A 15,834-nucleotide genomic window follows, 5' to 3' on the forward strand; every position below is an offset into this window, starting at 1 on the left:
TACTTAGAAAGAATTCTGCAAAGACGAGGACCTGGTGTCCCTCACATCCACACTGCCTCATGCTCCCAACTTGCTGGACTCACTCAACCAATCAAATACCTCATCTGGAGAAGTCTGAAGGAAATCCCATGGGGGCTGAGGCAGTAAGTCCTCCAGAGGAAAGCGGATTTGCGACAACTAGGGGACTGCTGAGGAACCAGCAGAAGGCTGGTCAAAGATGTCAAGTTCAGGAGCTGCCTAAAAAGACCCAGCTAGCAGGTGGGACTTGTACGTGGTCACCTGTTTTGTGCTATTCTTGGGGAAGCCACCTAATGCTAATGGGGGCAGAAGCCACAGAAGGAGACTACCTGATGGAATGAAGTACTCCCAGGTGGGAAGAAGTTGGCTGCTCCTTCCTTTAACCAGTACAGGCCTGTAAGTCTACAGATCTTCCTGTTATCCCTCACTGGCTACTCCCCTCAGTTTTTTTACCAGCTTGTTTACCAGTGGCACAGTATGCTATTAAGAGATGCTATCTGCTACCATCTGAATGTTTGCCACTGTGCAAGTCACTCCAGCAGCTGAGCCCCTCCCCGTAGAAAACTTACAACTGATTTAAAAGAGGTGAGTAGGTTCTAGGAGAAAACCCACCTGAATAATGAGAACAAGTATCTTTCCCTGAGGCAACACTACTGAAAGACGCAGGGTACCTTAGTTTTTTTTAAGTGAATGCCCAAGAAAGTACAATTAGAACCTTAGAACCCTTACTTACTAGTCTTACTGGAAAATCCAAGAAAAACAAGATTGCAAATGGAAATATTTAATGAAAGAGTTATTGCCAAGAACCAAGTTAGTATCTGAAAGAAAAGTGGAAGAATAGTAATACAGAGTAAATATCAAAGAAATATATTAAAGTGAAGAGATTTAAACAGAAGTTAGAAGGCAAATTTAGGAGATAAAGCCAACTAAGGACAGGAGCTTCAGAATATGAAAAGTAACAGATGGAGAAGTGATAATTAATTACAGATAACAGAAAACTTTACTGAGCAAAAAACGAAAGGGTGGAATCTTCAGACTGAAAAGGCTTTGCAAAATCCAAGATGGAAATAACAGAAAAAGAGACATACCAAAAAATATCCTGAGCAAATATCTGAACGCAAAGGAAAATCCTTGTAAGCTTCCACATGAATAGAAGAGGTTATCACAAACAAAAGAGAATCAGACTAGCCTAGATTTCTTACTTGAAACACTGGAAGAAGAAAGAATGGAAGAAAATTAATAGACTAGTGATAGAAAAGATCTGAAAATCAAGAATCTTTTACTCGACAAGGAAAACTACCACTGTGGGGCCTGTGCCTTCCAGCATCCACACCCTTGCCCAGTCCTCTCCACACTGACTCTGGCTGGCCCACGTGACCAGTGCCAGCCACCAGCCCATCAGCAAGAATGATGCAGGCTCAAGAAGCACTTACATGGTGGGGCTTGTCCTCTTGGAATGCAAAAAACAACTTTGGAATATTTGAGAAACAAAGATAACTGGTGATAAAACAGATTGCTGGACCAACTGATATAATGGGCATATCTTGAGAAGAGATTTAGACAAATGGCAGAGTTTTGGGTTGAATTAGTGATAAATACACTAAAAAGCAATGACTATTTTTTTTTCAATGACTATTTTTAAAAAAGATTTTACTAATTATAAACAATTATGCAAAAAAGAAAAATTAATCATACTTCATTATATTTCTTTTAAAAGAAAGAATAAGAAAGTAGAAAACATCACAAACTTAGAGGTCTCAAACTCATTCCTTAGAAAAACCCAAAATGATAAATTTTTACTGTAGCCACTGCCAAACAGTTTCTATACTTGTGATAACAAAGACGACTCAGAGTTGTTATTGTTTTTTTTTTTAAACATTCTATCTACCAAAAATCACTATTTCAAAATCAAAAGCCAAGAATCTGGTAAATTTTATAAATGGCCTTGTTGTGACTCTTAAGTGATACCATTTGGCTTATAGGACCAGAGCGATTGGCGTAACAAACTGTAATGTTGTGCCTAACGCTGATTTACACATAGATAAAAATATATCTGTCCTCTGCAACACCTTCTGCACTAGCCACACAGCTTGAAAAATAGCATGTTATTCACAGTATGGAAACTGAAATTTGCATACAGAATAACAGTTCAAATTAGTCAGAAAAGCTCCATTCTACCACCACATACTATGGCTTGAATAAAATATCTTACCTGTTACATATTCTGGCTTCTCCAAAACGAAACTAAAATACTGAATATGCATGGGGGCAGGGAGGGGTTCTATCAGACTATAACAAGGGATTCATATAAATCAGGTCACTGAAATTATCTTAAAGCCGGTAACTGAGATCATGTATAGCAAAAAGATTTCATCACAGTGAGCAGTCATTTTATGGCAAAATTAACCTGGAACTGTAGCATTTCCAGACGTCTGTCGGTGAATTCAAACAGAGCTAATGTTGTCTTCATCATATATAGTGAATTGACCATGAAGGTGGCCATGTCAGCTGTGCCTAAATTGCTGGCTGATACAGTACACATCTGGAGGAGAGGATCCAAGACACATGATAAAACCTATAAATGAAAAATAAAATCAAATGTATTCCTTATTTCCCAACCAGTGATACGGGTCTGTGTTAACGGCACTTCAGAATGAATGTCAAACTAATGGGGAGCAGGCCAACTTACAGAAGCGTGTAAGAAAAAGATTAAATGGTACGGCAACTGTAATAGTTTTTAAAACAAGCATCACTGAGTATATACTTTTTAAATTAAAGGGAGCTGGTTTGGGCCTCCCTGGTGGCGCAGTGGTTGAGAGTCCGCCTGCCGATGCAGGGGACACGGGTTCGATTGAAGGAAAAAGCAATGAGAAAGACTGTCAAGATACATGGGTTATAAAGTGCTAGAATTTCAAAAGAATGTACAATAGAGGAGCAATAAGAATCATTAAAAGTGAATTTACAACATACCTGCACAAAATCGGCCTGACGGGCATCTAACGGTACAACTGAAGAATCGTGAGATGCCAAAACTTCACGCAACAACATGAGTGTCTGATTTAATGCAGAACTTGGTCCAAGATCAGGTGGTGGGAGTTCAACCTAAAATGAAGGATGACTTATCCACTGCTTGTATTTTTCTACTAAATTTTAGTGTCTACATAAATGACAGTTCACAGTAAAATAATTCATATGAAAGATGTAAAGCTTTGCTGATACATTACAAAATCTACAATCTAGCAACAGCTTATTTTTTATCCTACTAATCAAAATCAGCACAGAAAGTGACACAAGTTTTTTGTTAGATTATCTCAGAATTAATACATCACAATTAAAAGTACAGAATTTGAACTTTAATTCAAAAATTACGAGGAAATTTAGCAGTCCTTGAATTGTAGAATTATATTTTCATATAGATTTGAAATGGCCTGTTTTGTTTTTTAGCCCAAGTCTTAAGAAAGTAATCCAGAGACCAGCACTTCACCTACTATAATATTATTGAGAATCATCACTCACCTGCATGCCCCAATGTCAGATACTGTGGCTTAATATGTATAGGCTCAGGGTCTAGAAATCTATCTTTCAACAAGAACCCCAGGTGGTTTTCAGGACCCTGGTCCATGAGCCACACACGTCACAGAAACAGTACAACACTGCCACTAAAATCTTGAATTCTGGAGTTAAAGAGATTAATTTTACATTTTGTAACTAGCACTTACTAGTTGTGTGACCTTGGAAAAGTTATTTAAATTCTCAGAGGCTCAGAGGGATTCTGTAAAGATTAAATGGGATTGCTGCATCTCAACTACTGAGTAGAGTATCTGATACTTATTAACTGGCTACGTTCATCATCCCTACTTGACACCATCATGATACCCCAGAAGAGGTGCCTGTGAATTTTTTCAAAACATTTTCCAAAGTACTTATAATACTAATATAGTCACGTTTTGTAAATGAAACAAAATCTGGTACTCAGAGATCCACGTAACACTACACTCTCATGTCAGGTAGATAGAAAGGCATTAAGAATTTTATAATATCAGTATTTATATTAAGAATGTTTCATGTATAAAAGTTAATACATAAGTGACATCAGCAGGAATGGCAAAGTATGGACCTCTGAAAATCCTCCCTCCTTCATAAAAGCAACAAAAACAAAAATTATGAGACACGCCAACAAACAAAAAAGTATGATCATTTACAGAAAAAACAATCAATAGCAACTCCCTGAGGAAGCCCAGATGTTGGAAATACTAGTCAAAGACTTTAAATCAGCTCTTTTAAATATGTTCAAAAACTAAAGGAAACTGTTGATGAATTAAAGGAAAGTATGAGAAAAAAACTCTTACAAAATAGAGAATATCAATAAAGAGACAGAAATGGTTAAAAAAAATAACCAAACAGAAATGTTGGAGTTGAAAAAGCACAATAACTGAAATGAAAAATTCGCTACAGGGAATCAACAGGAGATCTGAACAGACAGAATAAATAATCAGTGAACTTGAAGACAGGTCAATTAAGATTAACTGCTGTGAGGAATAGAAGGAAAAAAGAATGAAAGAAAATTAACAGAGCCTCAGACACCTATGCAACACCATCAACATCATCAGTACAATGGGGATCTCAGAAGGAGGAAAAAAGGGGGCATGCAAAAGGAATATTTAAAGAAATAGTGGGAGAAGAGTTAGCAAATTTGATTTAAAAAATTAATCTAAACATCCAAGAAGTTCATGAACTCCAAGCAGAATAAACTTAAATAGATCTACACTGGGACACATAATCAAACTGTCAAAAGACAAAGAGAGAATCTTGAAATCAAGAAGAGAGAAGTAACTCATTCTGAACAAAGGATTCTCAGTAAGCTTAACAGTTGATTTCTCATCAGAAAACATGGAGATTAGAAGGCACTGGATGATATATTCAAGGGCTGAAAGAAATATACTGTCAACCAAGAATTCTATATTCAACAAAACTACTCTGTAAGACTGAAGAAGAAATTAAGACATTCCCAAAACTACTCTGCAAGAATGAAGAAGAAATTAAGACATTCCCAATAAACAAAACCAAGAATTCTTTACCAGCAAACCTGCTCTACAAGAAATATTAAAGGGAATCCTTCAAGCTAAAATGAAGGGACACTAGACAGTAACTCAAATTTGCAAGAATAAAGAACAGCAGTCAAGTTTCTGATATCAGTAAATATAAAAAGGCAGTTTAATGTACTTTCTGCTTTTAACTCCTTTTTCCTGGATTTAAAAGACAACTGAATGAAGCAATCATTTTAAATCTATGTTGCTAAGCACACAATGCAGAAAGATGTAATTTGTAACAACAGTATCATAAAGGAAGGGGAAAATGGGGCTATATAGGAGCAAAGCTTTAGTACACTATTGAAAGTAAGTTGGTATTGATCCCAACTAGCTAGATTATTAAAAAATTAAGATGGTAATTATTATTCCCAGGGCACCACTAAGAAAATAACTAACTACACACATACACATACATATATATCTACATAAACGATAAGGGAACTAAAGCAGTGTACTAGAAAATATTTACTTAACACAAAAGAAGGCAGTAATGGAGGGACAGAGAAATAAAAACACTTAGAACATACAAAAATATGGTGCAAAATGGCAGACATAAATGCTACTTTATCAGCAATTAAATTAAATGTAAACACTCTAACCAAAAAAGCAGAGGCTGGCAGATGGATAAAAGAAAAAAGAAATACATTGACCCAACTATATGCTGTATTCAAGAAACACACTTTAAAGACAAAAATAGACTGAAAGTAAAAGGACAGAAAAAGATACATCTTGCAAACAATAACCAAAAGAGTGCTAGAGTAGCTATACTAATTTCAGACAAAGAAGACTTTAAGACAAACACTGCTGCTAGAAAGGAGGGCATTTTATAATGTTTATTATAAAGAAGATACAACAACTATAAACATACATGCATCTAACAACAGAGCCAAAAAATACATGAAGCCAAAACTGACAAAACAGAAGGGGAAAGTATCTCTTGCGGCGAAGGAATAGTTACGTCGAGTTTGATACCTCCTTCAGTTTTGGTTCCTTTTTTCTATTACATTCAAATAAGACTGAACTTATGACTGAACTCCAAAATATGAAGTCATCTTTATAAAAGTATTTTCTACCCATTCATCCAATTTAAAAAAGATATCTAGAATGTTGTTAAACTGATGGATGATGATTAACACAAGAATGTATTCAGCAGTCAATAAACACACAAAAAACTGTTCAACATCATTAGCCTTCAGAAAAGTACAAATCACAAATGAAATACCACCACACAACTTCCACAGAGGCTAAAATTAAAGACCAACAATATCAAGTACTGGAGAGGATGTGGAGCAACTCAAATTCCCACACATTTCTGGTGGAGTAAACTGGTACAACCACTTTGCAAAAATGCTTGGCAGAGCTATGAAAGCTATCAACCCAGATATTCCATTACCGTGTATACACACAAGAGAAATGAAAACTTATGTCCACCAAAAGACATGTACAAGGATATTCATAGGCACTTTATTTACAATATCTAAGAAATAGAAACAATACAAACATCTATCAATAAACTGTAGTAAATTTATATACTAGAATTATTACACCACGGTTAAAAAAAATAAACTACTGTTGAACACACCATGAACGAATCTTACAGATATAATACTAAATGCAAGAAGTCAGACCCAAAAGAGTTCACCTGTGTGAATTTACTTATGTGAATTTCAATAGCACACAAAAACAGGAAACAGGAGTCAGATGGTGATCAACTTTGGAGGCTTCTGACTGGGAAGGAGCATGAAGAAGCTTTCTGAGGTGCTGGAAATGTTTTATATGTCGATCTGGGTGATGATTAATGAACATATATACAAATACAAAAATTCAATGAACTTAAGATTTGTATACTGTAAGTTTTATCTCCATTTACCCTGAAAGTTCATTTAATCTTTTTTTGTTTATATTATGTAAATATTGATAATCAATAACGTTTTATAAAAATATCCAAAATTCAAGTGATTAATAATTACAAGGCACAAAAGAACTTTATGAAAGATATATTCATAACTTTTATGTACATTTCCCAACTATTAAAGTTGAAGTATAAAGAAAAATTTCACATTTCAAAGCATTTGGTCTACTGAAAACTTCACATTCTATATATTAGAACCTTTTTTTTTTAATGTATAGAGCTATAACTGAACAAAGTTCTCATTCTTCTTGTGACTGTTCACTACGACATTTTTTATCCCTTTTGTAGATACGTGCTCTATTAGAGGAAAATGAAAAGGATGCACCATAAAAGTTCCAAAAGCTGTTTTTACAACCTCATTCCACTGCCAACTTTAGTTTTATTCTTTGAAATATCTTCCATTTAAGGTTCTCCAATTTTCTGTACTGCAGCTTCTTAGAAGACCACTTTCCCATGCGCTTTCAAAAAATAAAATCAACACCAAACAAAAACCCTCATTTTTTTAGTACATACTTTATTTTTTTTAAATAATTAATTTTTTTTTATTTTTGGCTGTGCTGGGTCTTCACTGCTGCACCCTGGCTTTCTCTAGTTGTGGCGAGTGGGGGCTACTCTTCATTGCGGTACACAGGCTTCTCAATGTAGTAGCTTCTCTTGTTGCGGAGCATGGGCTCTAGGCATGAAGGCTTCAGTAGTTGTGGCACACGGGCTTAGTTGCTCCGCGGCATGTGGGAGCTTCCCAGACGAGGGCTCGAACCCATGTCCCCTGCACCGGAAGGTGGATTCCCAACCACTGCGCCACCAGGGAAGCCCAAAAACCCTCATATTTTTAAATTAACTGCTTCATTTTATATATAGACTCCTTTCACCTTAAATACATATATGTTCCAGTAATTAACAGTAAATGGAACTAAAGTGCTTTTTTTAAAACCACTTTATTGAGGTATGATTGACATACAAAAAGCTGTAAATATTTAATGTATACAACCTGATGAATTTAGAGGTAAGTATATACCTGAAACCAAGTCCCCCTAAAACCAAGTTCCCTTACAGAGTTTATGAACAACCTCTTTATCCAAAGCTTTACTCTCTTTCTTGTTCCGCCCCTGTTCCCCTCAGGATTGAGAAGTATCAAAGAAAAGGGGAGACTGAAACCAAACAGGACCCTGTGAGGCCTTCCCAGGTACAAAAGCCCCTCCACGTCCCCCATTTCTTGTTTGTGGAACAAAAGGCTTTAGTCTCCTAGGCCTTCTGTGAGTTCCAAAGAGCTGACCCAAGCAGTTAATGATCAGGAAAAGAGAGTCACAAGGCTTCTAGTTCCTCCTGAAGGGATATAAATAACAATCTGATGCATACTTTGAGTTGTCCTGGAGAAACTAAGACCCCCATCCAGGTAGAAGATGGTGACTACCTGCTGACCACAAGGACTAGACTCCAGACTGATTGAAACCAGACGGTTAAGATTCCCAAAACATCACCCTGTTACCTTACCACCAACCAACCAGAAGGTCTACAAGCTGATCACGCATCCTAGGACCCTCTCCCCTAACACTGTCTTTAAAAACCCTTGCCTGAAAGCCATGAAGGAATTCCAATCTCTTGAGCGTGAGCTGCCCATTCTCCTTGCTTGGTACCCTGCAAATAAACCCTTACTTTGCTGCAAACACCCACTGTCAGAGTTTGGCTTTCTGGAACTGCGGGCACATGAGCCCCTACTTGGTAACATAACCATGAAACCATCACCACATTCCATAAACCATATCCATTACCTCCAAGTTTCCTCTTACCTTATTTATGGAATTAAATTTTTTAAGTCAATAATATTATTCAAGGTAAATTTAAGAGTGCAAACTAACATTTGTTTGATATAACTTCAAATAATTACAACTTTTTATTTCACATACTTTTATTTAAAATTTAAAAAGCATTTTAGCTGAAAACACTGTTCTTATTTGTTTTTCCTAGCAGAATAATCTGCAAGGAATAATGTAAAACTCAAAATACTCATCTAAAAAAAGCACTTTTCAGGGGCTTCCCCGGTGGCGCAGTGGTTGAGAGTCCGCCTGCCGATGCAGGGGACACGGGTTCGTGCCCCGGTCCGGGAAGATCCCACATGCCGCGGAGCGGCTGGGCCCGTGAGCCATGGCCGCTGAGCCTGCGCGTCCGGAGCCTGTGCTCCGCAACGGGAGAGGCCACAACAGCGAGAGGCCCGCGTACCTCAAAAAAAAAAAGCACTTTTCAAACTTTAACATGCGTATGAGTGACCAGGGAAATCTGGTTAAAATGCACATTCTGATTCAGTAGGTCTGGGGTGGGGCCTGAGATTTTTAATCTGAGATAAACTAATAAACTCCTAGGTGATGTCCAAGCTGCTGGTCCAAGTACTACAATTTGAACAGTAAAAAGAGATTCTAAACAGTAATGATATCCTCGAATTTAAATCAAAATTTAAAGGACCACTTAGGTTTTATTTTCACAGAGCTGGTCAATCCTGCCTACTATTAATTTGATGTGGGTTTCATTTATGACATACCATCCCTTTTAAATTAGAATTGTACTATTACTATAGTGAAAAGAATTTTAGAAAATGTCTCTCTAGCTAAAATGGATATGACATTGTATCTTTTGTAGTACAGACACATACTCCCTTTAGACTTTGCCAGATTCACAGTTATGAATGTTTCAGAAGAGCCTGATAAGGAAGGGAGTACACATACTTGAATACTTAAGTGCTTCAAATGCTTTGTTAGGGAAAAGGTACATCTTTCAATAAAATAATTTCCTTGCATTTTCTTTTTTCATACTAAAGAATTAGTTCCCAAATATGTCTTTTTAAAAGCACAGAAGGAATCATGAAAAGAGTTCATATCTGGCTTTATTTATTTTAAAAGCTGTTCTTAACAATTTTGCTATCCACTTAAAATTCTATTAACAAAAATTTCCACTTGGGTGCTTTGCTAATGAAGACCATTCTGCAGTAAGTGTTGTTTTCCTCATAAGGCTAGAATCTTCTTAGAAGAGATGAATGGTTTACAAGAGGCAGAATAAGATAAAGATATAATTAATATAAAATATGGAACATTAAATATTTGGTGAAGGAAAGATAATTCCTGAAAGAGACTTGAAATGGTTGTATATATAAGCATCATATAAGCTGTAAATAGTATCATATTCCAATCTCAATTTAATGTTAAAATATCCCTAAATATGACCCAATTCATATCTAAGAAAAACATTTCAGGGCACAGTTATTGATGATATGACAACAATAAATAACAATAATAGCCAAAACTCGTCACTGCTATAAACTCACATAGGCTGCAGTATTAATTGGTACTTAATATATCCAAATTACAATTCTTTCTTTTCCTGTTTTTATCCTATTCCATTCTAGGTTTTAACAGGAAGATACCATGCTTAAAACTTGCCTTTTATTAGCCATTTTATGTTCCTGCAACTTTCGTTTTAACTTTATAAGAGAAATAAAGTATTTAAGAACTTCGTGGGGTTTTCTGAGTGAAAATAAAATAAAATAAATGGATAACCATTTGGGAAAAATGAGTATGATCCTTCCTTCCCAGCATGGACAAAAATAAACTTCAGGTAGATTAAAAATCTGATATAAAAGTGAAACTACAGGAAGACCTAATGAATTTATTAAATAATCGAACACTTTCCTACTGATAGATGCTAACTTTAGCATATAATAAATGCGACATGTATTTTCTTGTTGTGGGAAAGTTTTTGAAGTATGTTTTATGGCATGTTCCCAAAGAAGAAACAATAAGGAAAAAAAAATGTTAGATTTTACTATGTAAACATTAAAAGTGACGTATCAGAAACTACTACAAGCAAAATTAAATGGTACACGATGACATGGAGAAAAGATTTATAATATATATGACAGATAATATTCTTAATGTATAAAAAATATCAGAAAATAACAAGATACAGCCTAGTAGGAAAATGGCAAAGGACATGAGAAAACAATTCACAAACAGCCAATAAACGTATTTTAAAATGTTCATTCTCACTAGAAGAACTGAAATCTAACTTTAAAAAAAGATAGCACTTTTTGCTCATATTGGCAAAGGTATTTTAAAATGGCTACTATCCAACTTTGCAAAATTTGGCACTTCTGGTAGGAGACAGTATGGTAGATTTGAGAAAATAAGTGAAAGGAAGTTAAATATGTGGGGCTGCCTGAGGACATGCAGGATTGCTGGACATCATGGAGGGCTTCGCTGATGTTGGAGACCAGATTTTTTGGTTTCCCAGTGCACATAAAATGTTTAAACTATACTTTAGTCTTTTAAGAGTGCAATGGCATTATGTCTAAAAAACAATGTATATAACTTAAAACTACCAAGCAAAAAAACAATTACAATAATGTTAAAGATCACTGATCACACAGAACACCGTAACAAATAAGAGAATGTGAGAATTAACTAAAATGTGACACAAAGACATGAAATGAGCAAATGCTCTTGGAAAATGGCACCAATGGACTTGCTAAACACAGAGTTGCCACAAAACTTCAATTTGTTAAAAAAACGCAATTGGGCTTCCCTGGTGGCGCAGTGGTTGAGAGTCTGCCTGCTGATGCAGGGGACACGGGTTCGTGCCCCGGTCCGGGAGGGTCCCACATGCCGCGGAGCGGCTGGGCCCATGAGCTATGGCCGCTGAGCCTGTGCGTCCGGAGCCTGTGCTCCACAACGGGAGAGGCCACAACAGTGAGAGGCCCATGTACCGCAAAAACAAAACGAAACAAAAAAACCCCCGCAATTATCTGCAAAGTGCTATAAAGAGAAGCACGATAAAATGAGGTAATGCCTGCACTATGTTGAACAGAAGTGGCAAACGTGGGCATCCTTCATTTGTTCCTGATCTTAAACGAAAAGCTTTAAGTCTTACACTACTGAGTACAATGTTAGAGGTGGGTTTTTCATGTATGGCATTTATTATGTTGCAGTAGTTTCCCTCTATTCCTAGTTTGTTGAGTATTTTTATGATAAAAGTGTTGAATTTTATCAGATGCTTTTTCTGCATCAATTGAGATGATCAAGTGATTTTTTTTCCCCCTTTGTTCTGTTACTGTGGTAATTATACTGACTTACTTTCATAGGCTGAACTATCCTTGCATTTCAGGGATAAATCCCAGTTGATCATGCTGTAGAGTCTTTTTCAAAGGCTTCCTCATTTGGTTTGCTAGTTATTATACTTTTCAACTCCAGAATTTCTTTTTGATTTCCCTTGAGATTTTTCTAACTCTAATAGATATTTCCATTTTGTTCATATGCTGTTCTCTTGACTCATCTTTAACATGACTGTTTTAAAGTCTCTGTCTAGTAGATATGCCATCAGGTCTTTTTCAGGAATGGTTTCTGTTGATTTTTTTCTCCTTTGAATGGGCCATATTTTCCTGTTCCATTGTGTGCCTTGTGATTTTTTTGTTGAAAACAACATTTGAATGTAATAATTTAACCCTGGAAATCAGATTCTCCCCCTCCTCCAGGGATGCCATTTTCTGTTACTACTTTGGGTTTTTTTTTTTTAAATTGTTGTAGCCTCTCTCTGAGCCAAGGATCAGGTTAAGGTATAAACTGAAGTTCTTCTCAGGTCTTTCTGAGCCTGCTCCTTTCCCTGAACATGTGGTCACTTTCTAATTTTCCTCATATATACAGTTGCTTTTGAATGTCCTAGACCTTAATGTCTGACTCCCAAAATGGGAAAAAGAAAAAAATTAAGGGGGTGGAAAAATGCACTAGTGCTTGAAATCCCCAGGAAGTCACTTTAGCCAGAGGAGGAGGTGTCTGACACAATGGGGAGGTGCAAAAACAATGGCCACCCTCCTCTTCACAACTCTGGGATGAGAGCACAGATCCCAGAAGTTTAGAGGACAGTGTCCTCCTTTTTGTTCACCCTGGCTCTACAAGCTGTGTGCAAGGTGCTCAAGGAACAAGGGTACAGCTGCCTGCCACAGCACTGGGGGTGGAAGATGGGTAGTCGCAACTATGCTAAGAGTTGAAGTTGACCAAAATTGACTGCAATTTATTACTATTCAAGCCTTCCCCTAGAAATTGCAATTCTTCAATAGACTCCAGAGTTCCAAAACAGTTACATTAGACAAATACTGCTAGTCCAACTGTCATCTAGGTGGGGTGACAGATTCCTGGTGCTTCCTACTTTGCCATCTTCCCTGAAAATTACTGATCTTTGTATAATGATCTTGTCACCAATTACCTTTCTAAGTCCATTTACTAGTTCTACAACTTCTCAATTAATTTTCTTGGTTTTTGAAGTACAGTCAGAGCATCCGCAAATAATCTAATATTTCCTCCTTTAAAATATTTATATCTGTCATTTATCTGGATTTTCTATTATTTAAATGTGTTATTGGCAAATATTCTTTTCTTGTTCTTTCTTGACTTAAATGGAATATATTACTAGTGCTTCTATGTTAATGATGAGGTTGGCTATTAGCTTTATTAATCTTTATATGGTTAAGTATTTTTAATTTTTTTATTTACTAATATTTTCCCCTCAACAATTTAAATATCATGAGAATATAATTTAACACTGAAACATTTAATATATTTCCTAACACTGAAATATTCTTATATTCCTGGGAATAACCAATACTTGGTTTTAATATAATACTAGATTTATTTTTATAATTATTTACCTTTTTAAAAAACTTAAAAAAGTGACTGATTTGAGGTTTTCACTTTTGTACTGTCTTTAAAAGGTTTTTATGTCAGTGTTACACCACCTAAAAGGAACTGGGAAGCTTTCCATATTTTTCTGTGTTCTGGAGAATTCTGTTCTTTGTAGGTGTAAATAAAGCTATCTCTATAAACTGAATTAAGTCTAGCAGCATGTTCATTAATAATTTTTCTTTCCTCCCTAGGTGTATTCAAGTTTCCTACCTCATTTTGAATCATTTTTTGTCAATTTTATTTTCTTAAAATCATCCTTTTTATATTTTTTAGAATAAAATTTATATATTTTAATATGGTATTCTCTAGCAAGTTTAATCCTCATCTCTGGTTATTATCTCTAATTCTGATATTATAATTTAAAATTTTATCTTTTCCTTGGTTAAAGAATTGCTAGAAGGTTGTCAATTTTGTCGACCTCTTCAACAAATAATCAATTTTGTTTTCCTGTTTCCTAATTTATCATAGAAATGTACTTCCATCTTTCCTTTTACCATTTTGCTTTATTATTCTCTTTCAAATTTCATAATAAGAATGCCTGCTACATTTTACTTCCAGTTTTTAGCCCAGATGTTTTCCAATTGGTAAAGCTTTGGGTAACGCGTTCATGTGTGTTTCCCATATTGCAATTTGGCTCTTGTCCCCACCACATGAATAAAACTGCCCTCAGTAAGTCATGGATCATCTATATATTGACAAAGGTAACAAACCTGTCGCCCTTGTTTTACTAGAACTCTTCATATAGTATCTGTCATCAACTATGCCCTCCTTCTTGAAACTCTACTCTCTTGGCTTTTCCGATAAAACCCTCTTCTCATTTCTCTCCTGACTCTCCAATCATCCTTCCTCAGCATTCTACCATGGTAGCGCTTATTTTCTTCTCTTAAATGTCACTGTTTCTCAAGACTGTGTGTCCTGGAAGCTCTACTCTTATTAAACGTGATTCCTAGTGACCTCAGACAAACACATGGACTCAACTATCTTTTACATGCAAAGCTCCATAAATCCAAATGTCCAGCTCCCTATTAGATCAGACTGATTGCAGAAGGATATCCCACATGTATCTTGTCTAACTTAGACAATATCATCACCTTTACCCCCCAGTTTTACACTTTCTCTCTATTCCAGATACTTGTGATTAGTATCAATATTCCCAGATTGGTAACTTAGGAGTTATTTTAGAACTCTTCCCTCTCATTTAACCACATTCAAGCAGTCACCAACTTCTGAAGGTTTACCTTTAGCCCCCAAGAATCTGTCCCCTTATGGCTCTTCCTTAGAGTCTGTATTTTCATAAAAACTACTTCGACAATCCCTTAACTCTCCTGTCTGCAACGTGGCTCTCTCCTATCTACATGCCACACCAGTTTCCAACTGATTTTTAATAAATGAAAATTTGTGTATTGATGACTCTTAGCTTGCATATTCTATTTGTTTCCTCTACTTAGGATGACCTCTACCCACTTTTTTTACCCATCTAATCCCCCATGTCCTTCAAGTTCAATTCTTATTAACTCCCTCTCTGGAAAGCTCCCTCTCTGTATATGAATATTATTATACATACTCTTCTTATTGCGCTAGCATAGCACCTTGGGCACGTCTTTCATAAAACATGTATTCTATAGTAATCACCGATTTATTAGTCTATTTTCTGTGAAAGGAAAAGTAACCTGAGACCAACAGACCTTGACTGTTTGCTTTGTCCTCATTAGGAAGCACGTTTGTTCACATGCAAAGTCTATATCATGTATGAATGATTTTAGAAAAATTCTGTCTAAATAAGAACTCATGTAAACATATCTATAATGAGAACTGACTGACTGTTAGTAAACTTCCTGTGATACAGGAAAACATATAAGGGAAATACTCCAGCTCCACAAATTCATGCTGCTGGGGGTCAGAAAGCAGACTCTTATTAAGGCTTCTCTGAGCTTAGGAATGTAAAAATAGACCAGGTACTTTGGATTGGATTGCTACTGATTGTTCCACACTATACTACAAACCTGTGTCTAATATAACCAGGCTGTTAGATAGACCAGTATAATTAAAAAAAAAAAAAAAAAAAAAAACCAAAATGGGGGATGGGGTGACTCCT

At 36.0% G+C, this 15,834-nt stretch overlaps 1 protein-coding gene across 2 annotated transcripts in view; it reads right to left on the reverse strand.

Moving 5' to 3' along the window:
- COG6 (component of oligomeric golgi complex 6) overlaps nt 1-15,834 on the reverse strand; it is a 63,951-nt gene that overhangs the window by 20,019 nt on the left and 28,098 nt on the right. For both annotated transcript variants that reach the window (XM_024755415.1, XM_024755414.1), the window contains exons 14-15: nt 2,989-3,120; nt 2,426-2,593 (exon numbers count right to left, since the gene is read on the reverse strand). In XM_024755415.1, the coding sequence (XP_024611183.1) occupies nt 2,426-2,593; nt 2,989-3,120 (300 nt within the window). The remainder of the gene's footprint in view (nt 1-2,425; nt 2,594-2,988; nt 3,121-15,834) is intronic.

Source organism: Neophocaena asiaeorientalis, unplaced genomic scaffold (genome assembly GCF_003031525.2).
Source record: "Neophocaena asiaeorientalis asiaeorientalis breed wild unplaced genomic scaffold, Neophocaena_asiaeorientalis_V1.1 scaffold59, whole genome shotgun sequence".
NCBI lineage: Eukaryota > Metazoa > Chordata > Mammalia > Artiodactyla > Phocoenidae > Neophocaena > Neophocaena asiaeorientalis.